The sequence below is a fragment of the Spinacia oleracea genome, chromosome 5 (genome assembly GCF_020520425.1).
Source record: "Spinacia oleracea cultivar Varoflay chromosome 5, BTI_SOV_V1, whole genome shotgun sequence".
Classification (NCBI taxonomy): Eukaryota; Viridiplantae; Streptophyta; class Magnoliopsida; order Caryophyllales; family Amaranthaceae; genus Spinacia; species Spinacia oleracea.
The window spans coordinates 14,975,380-14,991,873 of NC_079491.1; the positions used below are offsets into that span (position 1 = coordinate 14,975,380).

General features: G+C 34.0%; 1 protein-coding gene across 1 annotated transcript; it reads left to right on the forward strand.

Annotated features, from left to right (window-relative positions):
- Positions 1-10,633: 10,633 nt before the first annotated feature.
- LOC110784579 (uncharacterized) lies at positions 10,634-13,747 on the forward strand. Its single transcript, XM_021989032.2, has 6 exons — positions 10,634-10,990; positions 11,756-12,020; positions 12,144-12,180; positions 12,286-12,391; positions 13,098-13,208; positions 13,295-13,747. The coding sequence occupies exons 1-6, from the start codon at positions 10,868-10,870 to the stop codon at positions 13,409-13,411; spliced, it is 759 nt and encodes a 252-aa protein (XP_021844724.1). The 5' UTR covers positions 10,634-10,867; the 3' UTR covers positions 13,412-13,747.
- Positions 13,748-16,494: the final 2,747 nt, after the last annotated feature.

Genomic DNA, 16,494 nt, shown 5'->3' on the forward strand with positions numbered 1-16,494 from the left:
CAAACGTAAGAGTAATTATAACTCTTGAACAATGATTAAGAAAAACATTCATTACATGGTTAGTCGTTTTTAGCTACGACATTATAATTATTTGCATCTATTAAATAAACCACATTAAAATCAAATGTTTTTAAAACTAAAAATACTAATCGCCACGTCCCCGTCCCTTCCTTCCACCAGCACGTCCTCTCCTTCCACGTCTACGTCCTTGGTTTTCATTGTTGTCATAATTTTCTTCTTCTTCTCTTGTTTTTGTTTTCCTTGCAAAAGTTATTATTTGCACGACTTTAATTCTGGATGCATCATCTTTGAATTTCTGTATAAATAATATATAAAGTAAGTTAATAATTTAACATTTAAATATGAAAAAATAACATAGTAACTTGGTAAAACATATAGTTTCTATTATGCATCATATAGTAACTCTTAGAATTAATGAGGTAAGATACTCGCAGGATTTCAAATATAGTTATTGTTATAGTCATATAGTTACTGTCATAATAATATAGTCACTCTTATTACTAATAACATAGAGTACAGAGAACATAAAAAGAACATAATGATAACATAGTAACTATTATACATGATATAGTATCTCTTAATATTAATGATAGTCATATACTAGCAGAGTTGCAGATATAGTTATTGTTATCATAACATAGTAACTCTTATTACTAATAACATAGAGGACAACAAAGAACATAATTAAAAAAGAACATTATAATATTCATAATCACTATACCAAATACATATAGTTATTATTATACAAGATGTAGTACCTATGAATATAATTGATGGTCATTTAGTCACAGAGTTGCAGACATAGTTGGTGTGATAATAATATAGTAACTCTATCTATAATATAGTAAGTCTATCATTGAAAATATAGAATAACATAAAAAACATGCATATAACATAATAAACTAACATAGTAACTATTTCAAACATATAGTAATTTAGCAACTGGAGTATTTGTAGGTCCAATCCTTTTTACAATTCTTGTATCAATTGAGCACAAACCTTTTGGATTATAGTCACATAATCATGAAATTTTAAATATAGTCGATAAATCATTATAACATACAATAAGCATATGTTATAGTTAAAATCGCATAGAAACTATAAAAATCACATAGTATCTCTTTAAACCACAAAGTTACTATATGACTTATATAGTAACTATTTAAAATCGTGAAGTCACTAATCGAATTCGCGAAGTGAAAACAATATTTCGACAAAACACAAACGTTAATTTCTCCAAAACATCAAAAGAAAAAAAATTCAATTTTAAATAAAAATAGACTTAAAATACTTTAAAAAACAACAACCAAGATGTGATCTCTTAAAATTCTTGCGATGATTTGTAGACGAGCGCAAATTCTTCGATTCGGTTTCGGTAACGACGAACCTCCTTCTTGATCTACTACTTCCTCCATTTTTTCCTCACCTAATAGATCCAATTATGAGAATTATAAGATAATTACGAAGAAAATCGAACAAAAATGAACAAACCCTAGAAATTTGGGCAAAAATCCGAAAAGCATAGAGAGAAAATAAAGAGAGAGAAATGAAAAGAATGCAGATCTGAAATTTTGAAAAAATAAATAAATTTAAAACGTATATAAAGTGGGCTTGATACAAATCCCATAGAAACGCTACAAAACATATAGTAACTCTTTAAACCACATAGTTACTGTAATACGCATATAGTTACTATTTAAAATCACGAAATAACTACCAATGATGTCTTGGCCTAGTGGTTAAGACTGAGGGCCTGTGTACAATAGGTCTCAGGTTCGAATCTCCCCGTCCCCATTTGTAATTTATATTGCCCTTGTGGCTCATTCGCACAAAAAAAAAAAAAAAATCACGAAATAACTATCACGTGACAGTGCCCAACCAAATTACCCCGTTACCCTAGTTAGCGTGGACCAGATTTATATTAGTGTAAATAGAATTTATCCTACTTCTCTTCTACCTTTTTATGATGAAATATTGACGCCCCCAAAAAACAAACGTGATGAACTATTGACGGGAAAATATTCAAGTTGGGTTGTAATGGGCTATTATTGGCATATCACACATTTTTGATTAATCATGATTTTGCTATGTCTATAAACTTAAATGCCTGCTATTTCAAAGTTTAGGCTTGACAATTGTCTCTTTACAAGTTCCGTGAATGCATGAGATTGTGAGAATTACTTCAGCATGGATAAATGTAGTTCGATTCTCACAAGCCATGCTATTAGAAATCAACAAGACAAAAGGAGAGTTATTTGGATTTTAGTTTAATCTCGATGTATAGAAGAAAACGACTATGAAGTATCCTTTTAAGAGGCTAAGCTAGAAGCATGCAGATATCAGCAATACTCATATCCAGATAGGAAGCAACATCCCTCTTTAACTTTCTGATACTCAAATGTATCACACCAATACAATGTTATCACACCAATCTCCTACAACCATATAAATTAGTAATTAACTATACGATTAATTTATATTTTTGGATAATTATCAAGTATGTGATAGTGCTTTATTTACATTAAACCTTTGATATTTGGATCAATCCATATCATAAATAACTAACTCGAGTTTTACCATTATTGAACTAATCATTCCATAACTCGATTTTTCTATGAGTGCCTTATGCATAAACATTTTAAATATTAAGAACATATTTATAGTCCAACTTGAAGAGTGATCTATTTTAACTTTCTATTATACGTATAATTTATAAAACACATATTCGTATACGATAATATAATAAACAAAAATGTACTAAAATTGACAAATTCGTGCATCGCACGGGCTTCAATACTAGTATCATCATCAAATCCGACTCTAAGCTGGTCGTGGAAGCTTTGATCAACCAAAACAGGCGGCGGGAAATATATCCTCCATTCATCTATTGTTACTGATATTCGAAGGGAAGCAGCGACTTTAGATTTCTTTTGCTGTATTAATATAAATAAACTACAAGTTTTAAAGCCCACAATCTGGCCCAAAAAGCTGGAATGGGGTTTTTTATTTTTATTTTTTAAAGGTAAGAAAAAGAGATACAACATTAAGAAACTCTCCTTATGAGGGAAATTTCTAATGCGTCTGAGGAAATAGTAGGAGTTATACTAGAGTTTGTACATAGATCAATATTTAAATTAGAAGGGACCAAGTGACCCATATTGGCAATCCAATCTGTTGCTTTATTTGCTTCGCCGTAGATGTGACGAATCTTCCAATATGTGAATGAGATGAGGAACGTGCGAATATCAGTGATCATATGATCAATTTGCCATGGGTGGGGGGGGGGATACCTAGAACAGAGTTGACAACAAAAGGTTGCCTCCTTCGATATGGATGTTGAGAATGTCTTTATCATTTGCTAATAAGATACCACGATAGAGGGCAGTGGCTTCTGCAGTTAAAGAGGAGGTGGAACCCAGATTGTAGGTGCAGGCGCTGTGTAGAAGACCTTATGAGTTGCGGATGATGACCTCTGCTAGTGCTGAGATGTTACGAACGGAGCCGTCAAAGTTGAGTTTGAAGAAGTTAGGAGGAGGAGCCTCCCAAGCCACCAAGATGTGATGAGGTGGAGGAGAGGTTGAGGAAACATGGCGCGAACTGGGAGCGTTTAGAGAGTGAAGAGAATCGGTGTGAGTCCTAAAACTCCATTTTTTGTATGAAACTTGGGCCCGACGGAAAATTCTAAAGACGTTAGGAAGGTCATTTCGAAATATAGCTTCATTACGTTCCTTCCATATACTCCAACTAATGTGATTTATTTGTTTAAGCTGCCAAAGAAAATATATTTCGTTACTTGTATAAGGTTCTCAATTTCTACCACTCCCTATTTGTGTCTTTACAGTCTTGCACATTCTCATCTCGCATTTGATCGGCCCTTCATTAAATTTTTTATATTTATTTTGGTGCAAACGATCAAGACTCATGGCAATATAAATTATAAATAAAGGAGGTAGATTCGAACATGAAAACTATCGTATATGCCACTTTATACTTTGTTTTAATCAAAGGATTTTCATCAATGTCCTAAAATATGTTTGTCCACTACACCCATCATACCAACGTCTGAGTTATCTTCAATTCAATGTAGCTTCATTTCCTATAGTTTATAGTCAATTTTGTACCACCTATTGTTCTTACAAACTTGCTAACACTTTTCTTGGACCTTTTATTCACAAAAGAATTTCCCAATACCATATTACCACGTGGGTCAGTAGAAATTTCAGTTACAAAGTTGGAAAAAGGGGCGTCTACAAAGAAGAATAGTATTTTCTCTTTTTTATTTAGAGAAGAAGAAGGGACCCCCAACCAAACTACGGGTTTATACTTGAGCCATTTTCAAGTATTTTACAGCTGATGAGGTGCGACTATATAACCTCATAACTCATATGTGAGTTTCCCACCAACTCCACAAAAAAGACTAATATATTACCTAACACATCGTGCACTATAATAATTTTAATAGTGTGTATTCCTACTACGGAGTATATAAATACATTGTATGATTCATTTTAAGAAGCGATTGAACTCCCAAAGAATTGAGTTTCATTTATTCTCTTACAAAACCATGCACGATATGTGGACACACTTTTCAGAAAGGCCCATCTACGATAATATATTGCGTGACTGCCCAAATGAGGAAGGTTATTCGCATTTTTCTATTATTTTAGTTACCCTTATTGATGTTACAGAGTCTTAGTTTTCTTTATTGTAGTTATAAGTTACCGTATTTCCAAAGTTATTAGCTCAAATTGTAGAGCTATGTACAATATTGTACATGGTGTGGGTTCAAGCCCCACATAGCCTACTACCTATATTACACTTGTGTATTAGTTTATTCGTAGTGTTGGTGTTGTATTGGTCATAGTTATAACTTGTAACAAGTATATCACTCTTGATCAGAGTCAATTCATTAATTGTTTATTGTTAGGGTCACATTTTTCACTGATTAGGGTCACATTTATCCTTGAGTAAGATAACTTTATTCCTCGAATAAGGTCACTTATATACTTGGTCGGCTTCACTTTTATCTTTGACCTAGATCACTTTTTCCATTGAGCGAATTCTATTTTTCACTTTTTATGTGGTAAGTTAGATGTATAGTAAAATACCGTAAATTGGAGTCACATAAAAGTTTTTGCAATATGTATGAACATGGGTTTGATCCCCGGTTTTCTTAATTTTGTTGATTGACGAGACCCATTTTGAGAAACCCTACCAGTCTTCTAAAGCTATGACAAAATATATCAACAAAGAGTTGCATCTGTTACGGTGCAAAACTTAGCTATCTCAACTAATCGTAACCAATTCTATACACATCACACATAGACATGATAATGAGACGTTCGAATTAGGGATGTTAATGGGGCGGGGCGGATGCGGATATAGGTCCCTCCATCCCCATCCCCACCTAAAATTTTCATCCCCATCCCCGCCCCATCACCCATGGCGGGTACAAAATCCATCCCCATCCCCGTCCCAACGGGTGTAAACTAAAATCCATCCCCGCCTTATCCCGCTTCATACCCGCCTAATTTTTCTTATTTATCAAACATTTGCCATATATACGGAGTAATAAAAGTAACTATAGTAAAAAAAAAATACCTTATGACTAAAGTAACCTATATAATCAAAAAAAATACTCGTCATAACAAAAAAAATCCAAACAAAAAACATAAAAATCTCAGCTAAATTTATATTATCACCTAAAGATGCAAATAAATTCAAAAGCACCCCATCACCCATGGCGGGTATGAAGCGAGGCGAGTGGGGATGGGGCGGGGCGGGCGGGGATGGGGCGGGTTCAACACAAAATCCACACCCGCCCCATCACCCATGGCGAGTACGATTTTCATACCCATTCCCGCCCCATCACCCGCCAAACCTACATCCATCCCCGCCTACTTGGGGCGGATACGGGGCGGGTCTCCCGCGAAACCCGCCCCACTGACATCCCTAGTCCGAATGCGGATGTAGATCCTTTCATCTCCACCTAAAATTTGTATCTTTATCCCGCCCCATCACCCATAGTGGCCCAAAGGATACAAAACTAAAACCATTTACATCCCACCATCCACTTGGGTATCTATACCTACATACTACGTAATACATAGTACCTATTTTTCCTGCCCCAAGATATATCCAAATCACATTGTTAAGTTAGAATTTAAATGCCACAAAAACAATTACAAAAGAGTAAAATAAAATTCACGTAACATTTTCTTGCTTATTTACTACTCACTCCGTTTCTTTTGTTTGTTACGTATTTTTTTTAGGGTGTTTCAAAATGTTTGTTACGTATGAGAATCTTTTTTTTTATAAACTTACTAGTATAATACCCGTGCGATGCACAATTTATAATAGATAATATAAATTCGTATGAAATTTGGTAGACAATCATCATCAAAATAGAGTTTATAAATATTCTCTAAATAAAAAATAATTAATGATGATAAATTTGTTATTGCTTATTCGGTGTTTTATTTATTAAAACAAATAAAGGTACATAGATAAAAAAAAAAAATTCATTCTCATTCACCACTTGCGCCAAACATAATTTATCTCACCCACCTTCATTTCGATAGTAATACCCACTTAGTACTCGCACAGTCCCCCCCCCCCCCCCCCCCCGGCGTCAACCTCATTACCCGATCACTTATCACCTATCTAGAGCATTTACTTTATTGAGTTAGAGCTGACAATGAGGTGGGGTAGGGTCTGCACACCCGCAACCGCCTACAATTCTCATCTTCTTCCCCTCCATCTACGATAAGAACAATATCCACCCCTCCTCAACATCCGTCTCAAGAGATATAAAATAAAAAGCATCCCCTCTTCATCACCTCCCTTCCCACCAACCTCTGAACTCGATTTTTTTTTTTTTTTTTGGTAAGGGAGTTTTGAATTTAAAAACTCTATTATAGAGCATCAGGAAATTCGTTTGTCTGATTAGAGTTATTGATTAACTAAACAAAACATTATAATATTTAAGTTAATAGTACTTTTTTATATATATTCATAATCAATTAGATGAAGGATTAGCGACTTGGGCGGGTCCAATCAAAAATCCATCGTCGCCCTTTCACCTGCGACAGATACATTTTTTAACCCCATCACCTAATAAAATTTCTTCCATCGCTGCCCACTTGGGGTTGATGCACAGGGGGATCTCCCAAAACCCGCCTCACTGATCGACAATCTGATATCCCTATATTCGATAAATAATCCAACTAAATTTTAAATATATTGACATAAGTTTATTACAAAGTATCAAAATTAATTGTATTAGCTATAATATTGAAAAAATATTCAAAAGTGACATACATAATTAGGATTGGGTGAGTGTTCTCAAAATTTAAAAGTGACATACATAATTAGGATTGGGTCAGTGTTCTCAATATATGACACAATTTCTAAACGAAACTTGATAGTACTTACAATTAGTCATTATTTATGTTATAAGAGATGCAATCAGAAAGCGATATTTTTCATCTCTACATCAATTTTCTTTAGTATGGAGTATATAGATTAAAATTAATTTTATTTATTGACATTAGTAAATTAATATGTATTTCGTAGTATAATCGATTATTACCATAAATAATAAGAAAACTTTAGGTGAAATATATACAAAGTAGAGCGGCATTTGTCAACGGGTACATCAATTTGCCTATCTTTTGGTATAGTACTCCGTATACAAATGTTTGTTAAAAATCGACTAAAAATATAAGTCAATTGTTTAGCCTAAAATATATATTTGGAGGAGATTTTTGAAGTAAAGAGGACTACGTAGTCGCGCATCATTATTATTGTTTACTACTTCCATTTTTTTTTTGATGAACCACTTTTATTTTCACGGTTGTTAGTAAATAACTTCAACTATTAATATCTTAAATTATCAATTTGTAAAAATTATTAAGAAAAATGATAGTATTATGTAAGTATTTAGACAATCCAACAAAATGCTACAGAGTACATGACTATGTTCATCATAAAGTATTAATAATCACAAAAAAAACAGAAAAAGTAGTGGTATGTGTGAATATATACCTACTGTAAAAATTAAATAGTTGCACATAAAAAATGTAGGAATTACGTAGTAAAGTAGAACAGAGTAGATATATTATATTACACAAGTTTTGCTCATGTTTAAAGAAGTTACATAATTTTTTTAAAGTAGTAAAATATTACTATCAATAGAGATGATAATTATCGAATTTAATTAGTTGATAAATATACTACGTATAAAATAGTACAATCAACGACGGTTATAATTATCGCATATAGTTGTTAAATTATTTTAGAGTATTATTGTAATTAGTTGAATTTTCCTACATATACATTTTACAGCGCTGTTAAATGCCCTTTTATATTTTAACAGCGGTGCTTGTAACAGCGTTTGTAGGTGCGCTGTTAAACGCTAAAACAAGCGCTGTTAAATTGATTTTCTGTAGTAGTATCTTATTCATACTTGATTGACTTTCTAATTTATTTGTATTCGAATTATGTAAGTACGAAATATAAATAAGTAGACAACTCTTAATTTTTTTTTTAAGTCATATTACGTACTCTGTATAATGAATTAATTTTTTTATAAAAATATAATCTGATATTGGTTATATTTGTTACCAAATATAGAAAACATATACTACATATAATTTTTAAAATAATTCCCTATGTATAGAATGAATTTTTTTTTTTTTTTTTTTTTGAGAAAAAGATAATCAAATATTTTTCAAAGGTAAAAGTTAACAAAATAATTATAGAATCCAAGTATTTTATTTTTAATACTTTTTTATATAGTAAGAGAGGTCAATCAATGAGTGACATTTGTCATCACCACATTGATTTCCTCTCTTTTAGTATAATATATAGATTATACTATCAATTTTTGTGCCATCTTTTAATTTTAATTGGTCCAATTTTTCCAACTCATTAAACATCTTTGCAATTTCCCATGTATGTTAAATTAGCAATCTTTGTGCTTTCCCATTATTGGTTCATTTTGGTAAATAAAACAATCTTATTGGTTGTTGTAATGATTAGTGGATTGAGGTTTTACTTGGGTTTATTTTTTTTAAAAAGAATCTTTATTATACGTTAATAAACGTGCAAAAGTCCAAACGTAACAAACAAAAAGAAACGAAGGGAGTAAATTATTCTCTCCGTCCCGGAATACTTGACCTGTTTTCTTTATCGGGCCGTCGCTTAATACTTGACATGTTTCTAAAAATGGAAATATTCTAACAATATTATATTATTTCTCACTCCACCCCTATTAAGTATTAACCCACCTACCCCCTACTCCATACAAAAAATAATTAAAAATTCAACCCTTACTCTCCCCCAACCCCACCTCTTAACCTACCTCCCACTAACTACATTAAAATAATACCCCACTATCAACTACTACCTATTAAATTAAATAAGTCAATTCAAGTTCCTTAAACTCTGTGCCGGTCAAACCGGGTCGAGTATTCCGGGACGGAGGGAGTATTATTTATGACCTTTTTTTTCATAAAAAAACAAAACAAAACATAAAATTTAAACTAAAGGCTTCGTAAACGGGTGGGGCAGGTAAGGGGTTGATGCACCTTAAAATCCATACTTGATCCATCACTCAAGGAGGGAATAATTTTTGTCCCCATCCTGCCCCATTACCCCGCCAAACCTTCATACACCTTCGCCTAAATGAGGCGGATGCAGGACGGTACAGCTGGTCTCCCACTTATTAATCCGCCCCACTAACATATCTAATCATACATGACATATATGTATCCAAATAAGTGGTCAGTGGTCGTCTTTGGATCACTTTCAAGTTGCTCAATAATATGAATTAAATTCTACACCTAGAAACAAATAAAATTTGCTAATATGCACATCACGTTATTGTACGTCGTCACTCGTCCCATCTATACTAATATATTAAAAGGCGTTGTGGAAAATGTATATGTGTCACAAAGTACTCTCCTCACGCCACATCATCCACTCATCAAATATTATGTAATGGACAACCAAAAATCAATACAATGAGATTCGAACAACAGACCTCAAGTGTGGAAGATAATTCTCATTACCATCTTAACCAACCACCAATTGTGGTTTATCTCTTCACATTAATTTATAAATAAGTGTTCACATGAAGTCTAAAACAAATAAATTTTTATGTGATTTTTAATTTTTATGGACTATTTTGAAAAGAAACAAAATTAAAGCATTATGACAACCATGGATAAACATGATGTCATAAGTCTCATAAGAATAAACTATAGGATTGTCTTACATAGCTGCATATATATCTAATTTCGTGTTTATTAATTTGACGCACTTAGTTACACGAGAAAACAAATTATACAAATTGTAAGATGATATGATTGAAAACTTACTTGCCATGATAAATGACTTAGTGTGTTTGTGTAGTTGACGAACTTAATGGATATTTTTCATTCTATAGAATACAAATATTTTGGTCAATTATTGAGCTCAAGAAAAATCTAAAACTTTAGTTATTCAATGTAACAACTGGGGCATCGCCCGGGCCACACACTAGTTAGTCATAAATTCTAGTAGTTGGCTATTTAACAGACTAATTAGTAATTACAATACTATTGTCATACTTTGCGCATATTTTTCCAGAACCATACTGCATAAGTAGTACCAATTATTGGTTGGTTACTCATGCTTTCCCCTAGTGTCACGCTATTGATGCTGCTAATTAACCTTCCCTTCTAGTTCATCTAGAGAGAAAGACGTACTACGTACTGTACGTAGGCGGCATTATTTAGCTTAGACACCGCGAATTTCCAAATAGAAAACAGGGGTACGCCGTGAATTAGCTAGTTAGTCGCAAATGGAGGCAACGGATGAAGGGAGTAATGGCAAGGACTGCATCCAAAGCAAGGAAAATTATGCAGAACAACATAAATTATCACTCATGAGCTCTTTTGTTGAATGTCGTGATCCTTCTTCTAAGGTTTTTTCTTTTCCAATTCTTTTTTTCTGCGTAATTAACATTTTTTTTTTTTAACATGCTATGCAACTATATGGAAAAATGTAAAAAATAAAATAAAAGTGGCTATTTATAATTAACCTTACATTAGTTACATAACAGGAACATTTAACAGTATAGCCGGCCTGTTCACTAAAGAGTACCGAATATGTACTACTTTACTACTTTCGAGCAAACACTATGAAAATGTTCGACTTTTACTTATTCTTGTATGAATAAGTATTTGTTTATGAAACTTTTGGAGAGATCCAATGAGAAGTCGCTTCAAATGAGAAGATCAAATTAAACATTTAGTACCCATAATGGAAATATTTCATCATATGCAGTATAATTGATACGTACTACATGATTTCTAACATAGTAACATAGTACGTAACATTTGTGGTATAACGGAAGCAAGAAAGATAATTAAAAGCGCAAATAAAGACACTGATTTTTAACGTGGTTCACTAATAATGTCTTAGTTACATCAACATGCAGAGACAATGAAAATTTTATTGATCTTGAGGAGTAAAAATTACAGATTATCATATAGCTAGGTTATATAGTACTCTTTAGACCAATTTGAAAAAAGCCCATAAAATAGACTCAAACAGATAACTCTTGTCCTAAATAACAGATACCCGTGTTCGATTCAACACATATTTTAACAATTAATGTGTAATGTAATATAAACGATATGTTTTCTTTCACACTCTATAAAGAAATTTCTAAAACATACACCTGCAGGGTGTTGATGAATTGACACTAAGAAGATTCTTAAGAGCTCGTGATCTGGATGTGGAGAAGGCGGGGGCTATGATCTTGAAGTATCTAAAATGGAGGAGGACATTCATACCTAAAGGATATGTGTTAGACACAGAGATAAAGAATGAAGTTGCACAAAACAAAGCTTTTGTAGGAGGTAATGATAAGAAAGGACGCCCTATACTGGTTGTACAGGCTCGTCGACACTTTCAAAACACCACACCAGGTGGTTCTGATGAGTTCAAGCGTATGTTATCTCATCCTATTTTTGACTGCTAGCTAGATATACAGTAGATAGAGCTCTCTTGTTCTTCACAGCTGCAGCCTGCAGGAAATTCTGACAGCTTATCTGGTATTGTTGTTTTTACAGGATTTGCTGTGTATGCTCTTGACAAGATGTGTACAAGGTTACCCTACAAAATTCATTGCATTTTGAATTTTGATGGAGTGTGACAAGTTTTGATGTTGATGGCCTAACTATAATGTATTTATTGATGTAAATATTGAATCAGGATGCCCCTTGGACAGGAAAAGTTTTGTGCTATTGGGGATCTTCAAGGATGGGGATACTCTAACAGCGACATTCGTGGATATCTTGGGGCTCTTTCTATTCTGCAGGTAAACCAGTTTAAATTCTGCATTGGAATGGCTAGCTACTAATACTGATCCACTACCGAATGTATTACTACCTACCAATTTGGTTGTGGACTTGTGGGAGGTAAAACCAAATACGTATAAGTCAGCGATCAGATAAGAAAAATCAGACAAAAAAAAGTAAAAAGTTAAAAACATTCGGACCAGACTAGACCAGAAATTAGAAAAATCAGACCAGGCCAGGCGAAGAGAACATACTCGTAAGAGGAAAAAATATATGGCCCATTTTTTTTTTTTTTTATAGGAAAAGTACACAAAAGTTTGATAGTATTTTGGCAACACTTTAGCCTAACTTATCTAAAGAAATAAAATAAAGAAAATTTACATTCAAGATCTTGGGGTGTCAGAATATGCTGACCAACAAAGACAACATAATCTGCTGCGCGGCCGGTTAGCTTTTGGATATTTGTGACGAAAAGAAACTTCATCAAATTGATTCAACAGATGCTTGACATGATCCATTAGCAATTGAATCTTCCAAAGGACATTGGTCTTTTATACTGGTCGACTTTTGTTACGTATGCTTTCACTAGCTATTTTTCTGATTAATCATCATACTTCATACACTAGAAAAACATTTCCTGGAGTACGTAGTAAATTACGGAGTATAAAACAAGAAAATTTTATCTATGCTGTGATTCTTGTTGATTTATGACAAATTTATTTGCAGGACTGCTACCCAGAAAGACTAGGCAAGATGTACATACTCCATGCACCAAGAATCTTTATGGCAGTGTGGAGGATTATCTACCCCTTCATTGACGACAACACCAAGATGAAAGTGAGCTAAAACACTTTGTAAACTTGATAAAATTAAATCACTTTGTCTGAAACCATGCATCATCCATATTCCGCTCTTTTGTACAGATAGTATTTGTGGATAAACGGCAGCTAACTTCAACCTTGCTCGAAGATATCGATGAAAGCCAACTTCCTGATGTATATGGAGGAAAACTGCAACTGAAGCCTATTCAGGATGCCTGACAATACCAAACAATTTCAGGAACCAGGACCTTCTACAGAATTCAGTCATTTATTCCACCACTGATAACTCTGTTCAGGAGTACATTGTTAGGAAATTATGCAACTTTCCTAATGAATTAGATTAGTAGGAATAACAATAATATTTAAAATAACACACACAAACAAATTGATTATCCGACAAGTGTTATAATCTCTAAATACCGTGCAAAACTTTTACTGAAAAAGATAAATAATACACAAGTGTTCACAACACTTATTGTAACTCACAACCTATATGTACCCCAATTATACTCTAAAAATTCTTTTAAAGATTTTTTCTCTCTCTCCTTTATATTTCTTTTTGTTTTTGGGATGATATAATATATGATTTCAAACTTCATATATATAGTTTTCAGACTTGCTAAAAGTGGTTATCTAAATTTAGCAAATTGTTATCTTCCTTTGAATATTTTAAGCTTTCTAAATTTTCAAAGGATTATGTTGATTTACTATATATTTTATTTTTAGCTAAAAATAATTGATGATTATTAATCATCTAACAATCTCCCACTTGAAGACTGATTTTAATCTGTCTTCACACCTTACTCATGCAGCACAACTTTCTCATATGTCACTCATGTAGGCCAACTAAAGTTGAACACAACTTCAGTTTGTCAATAGTCACCGTCTTTGTTAACATATCTGCCGTATTCTTAATTCCTTGAATTTTCTCCAATTTTAACAATTCATCCTCTAGTAAAGATCGAATAAAATGATATCGAAGACCAATATGCTTTGTTCGAGAATGGAATGCTGAATTCTTTGCCAAGTGTATCGCACTCTGACTATCACTATATAGAACATTATTCTCCTTCTTGAATCCCAACTCAGTTAACAAACCTTGAAACCATATCATCTCTTTACTGGCTTCAGTTACTGCTACGTATTCAGCCTCTATAGTGGATAAAGCAACAATCTTCTGTAACTGCGACATCCAACTAACCGTTGTATTTCCAACTGTGAATATATAGCCGGTGGTGCTCTTTCTATTGTCGACTTCACCTCCAAAGTCTGCATCTCTAATAAGGGGTCTCTTTCCCTTCTAAATTATTTTCACCAGCTTTTACACAAGAGACCCTCTTTCTTACGTGGAGGGTCTCTAGATTTTAACAAACAGACCCCCTCTCGATGAGGGGGTCTCTTTATCAAAGAGACCTGTGAGATAGAGACCCCTTGAAAGGAGATCTCTTAAGCCATTTTGGAAGGGTCTCTTTGCCCTTTTTTGTAGTAGTATACATAACCTTGTACTTTTAATTCACCTTTACCAAAGTACAAACACTTATCTGTGGTACCTCGTACATACCTCAAAATCAATTTCACTGCTTCCCAATGAACTTTTCCTGGATTTGACATAAACCTGCTAACAACTCCCACTGCATGTCCAATATCTGGCCTTGTACAAACCATTGCGTACATCAAACTCCCAATGGCCGAGGCATAAGGAACCTTAGCCATATAATCTTTATCTTCCTCCGTCTGAGGGCACTGATCCTTGGATAACCGAAAATGACTTGCCAAGGGTGTGCTAACTGGCTTGGAGTCACTCATATTGAATCTCTGCAAAACCCGTTTGATGTACTCTGATTGAGATAATTGCAAAGTACCTTTATACTTATCTCTTGTAATTTGCATTTCAAGAATCTTCTTTGCTGGAGCTAAGTCCTTCATGTCAAACTCCTTTGACAATTGTTGCTTCAACCTTCTTATATCATCCATATTTGAACCTGCTACGAGCATATCATCGACATAAAGTAGTAAGATGATATAACTGGATTGATATCTCTTGATGTAGCAACAGTGATCAGCGTTGCACTTCTGAAAATCTTCCTTGTGCATAAAGTTATCAAACCTTTTGTACCACTGTCTCGGGGCTTATTTTAGGCCATACAAACTTTTCTTAAGTTTGCACACCATATTTTCTTTCTTACTTTCTAAGAAGCCTTCTGTTTGATGCATATATATCTCTTCATCCAGATCCCCATGAAGAAATGCAGTCTTCACATCTAATTGCTCAAGATGAAGATCTTCAATGGCAACAATACTCAACATTGTTCTGATAGTATTGAGTTTCACAACAGGTGCGAAAATCTCATTGTAGTCAATTCCTTCTTTCTGTTGGAATCCTTTGACTACTAATCGAGCTTTGTATCTCTTGGAACCATCATGCTCCTTTTTCACTCAATATACCCATTTATTGTGAAGAGCTTTCTTACCTATGGGTAACTCAATTAGTTACCATGTCTGATTTGAGATCAAAGATTGCATCTCATCTTTCATTGCAAGCTCCCACTTGCTAGCATCACTGGTCTGACATGCTTCATTATAGCATTCAGGCTCTCCCTCATCAGTCAATAACAGATAATTCATATATTTTCTGTTTGGCACATGTGGACGAGTAGTCCTCCTCAATACTGGTACTGGACTAGAAGATTGTGGCATGTTGGACTGTGGCATAGTGATTTGTCCAACGGATTCATCTTGTTGAGGTTCCCTTACAATTGACTCTGTCATTGTACTATCCGGGACATAATCTTCATCAACAAACATCGGCCCACTCTGTACTAAGTCGCTAGCGTCAGTTTTGTGTCTATCCTTGTACATAACTCTTTCATTGAAAATCACATCTCTAGTACGGATCACCTTTTTGTTTTCATCATCCCATATGCGGTATCCAAACTCATCCCCACCATATCCAATGAAAGTACATTTCTTAGATTTAGGATCAAGCTTATTCCTGCCTTGATCACTAATATGCACATATGCTACACAACCGAATACCTTTAAGGGCATGCTTGGATTGAGGGTAATGTATTAAAGGGGTAATAAAAGTCAAACTAAGGTAATTGAATGTGATGATGAGGGGATGAAGTAGTGGCAAAGGGAACAAGCTAGTGTTGGCAAGAAGAAAATAAAAGGAAAGGGGGAACAAATACCCTCATCATGGGGGGAATTGTTACCCACCATCCCACTAGGGTGATTATTACCCTCATTTGGGGGGTAATTACTTCCCCCCTTCCTCCCTTCTCCTCACAACACCACCACTA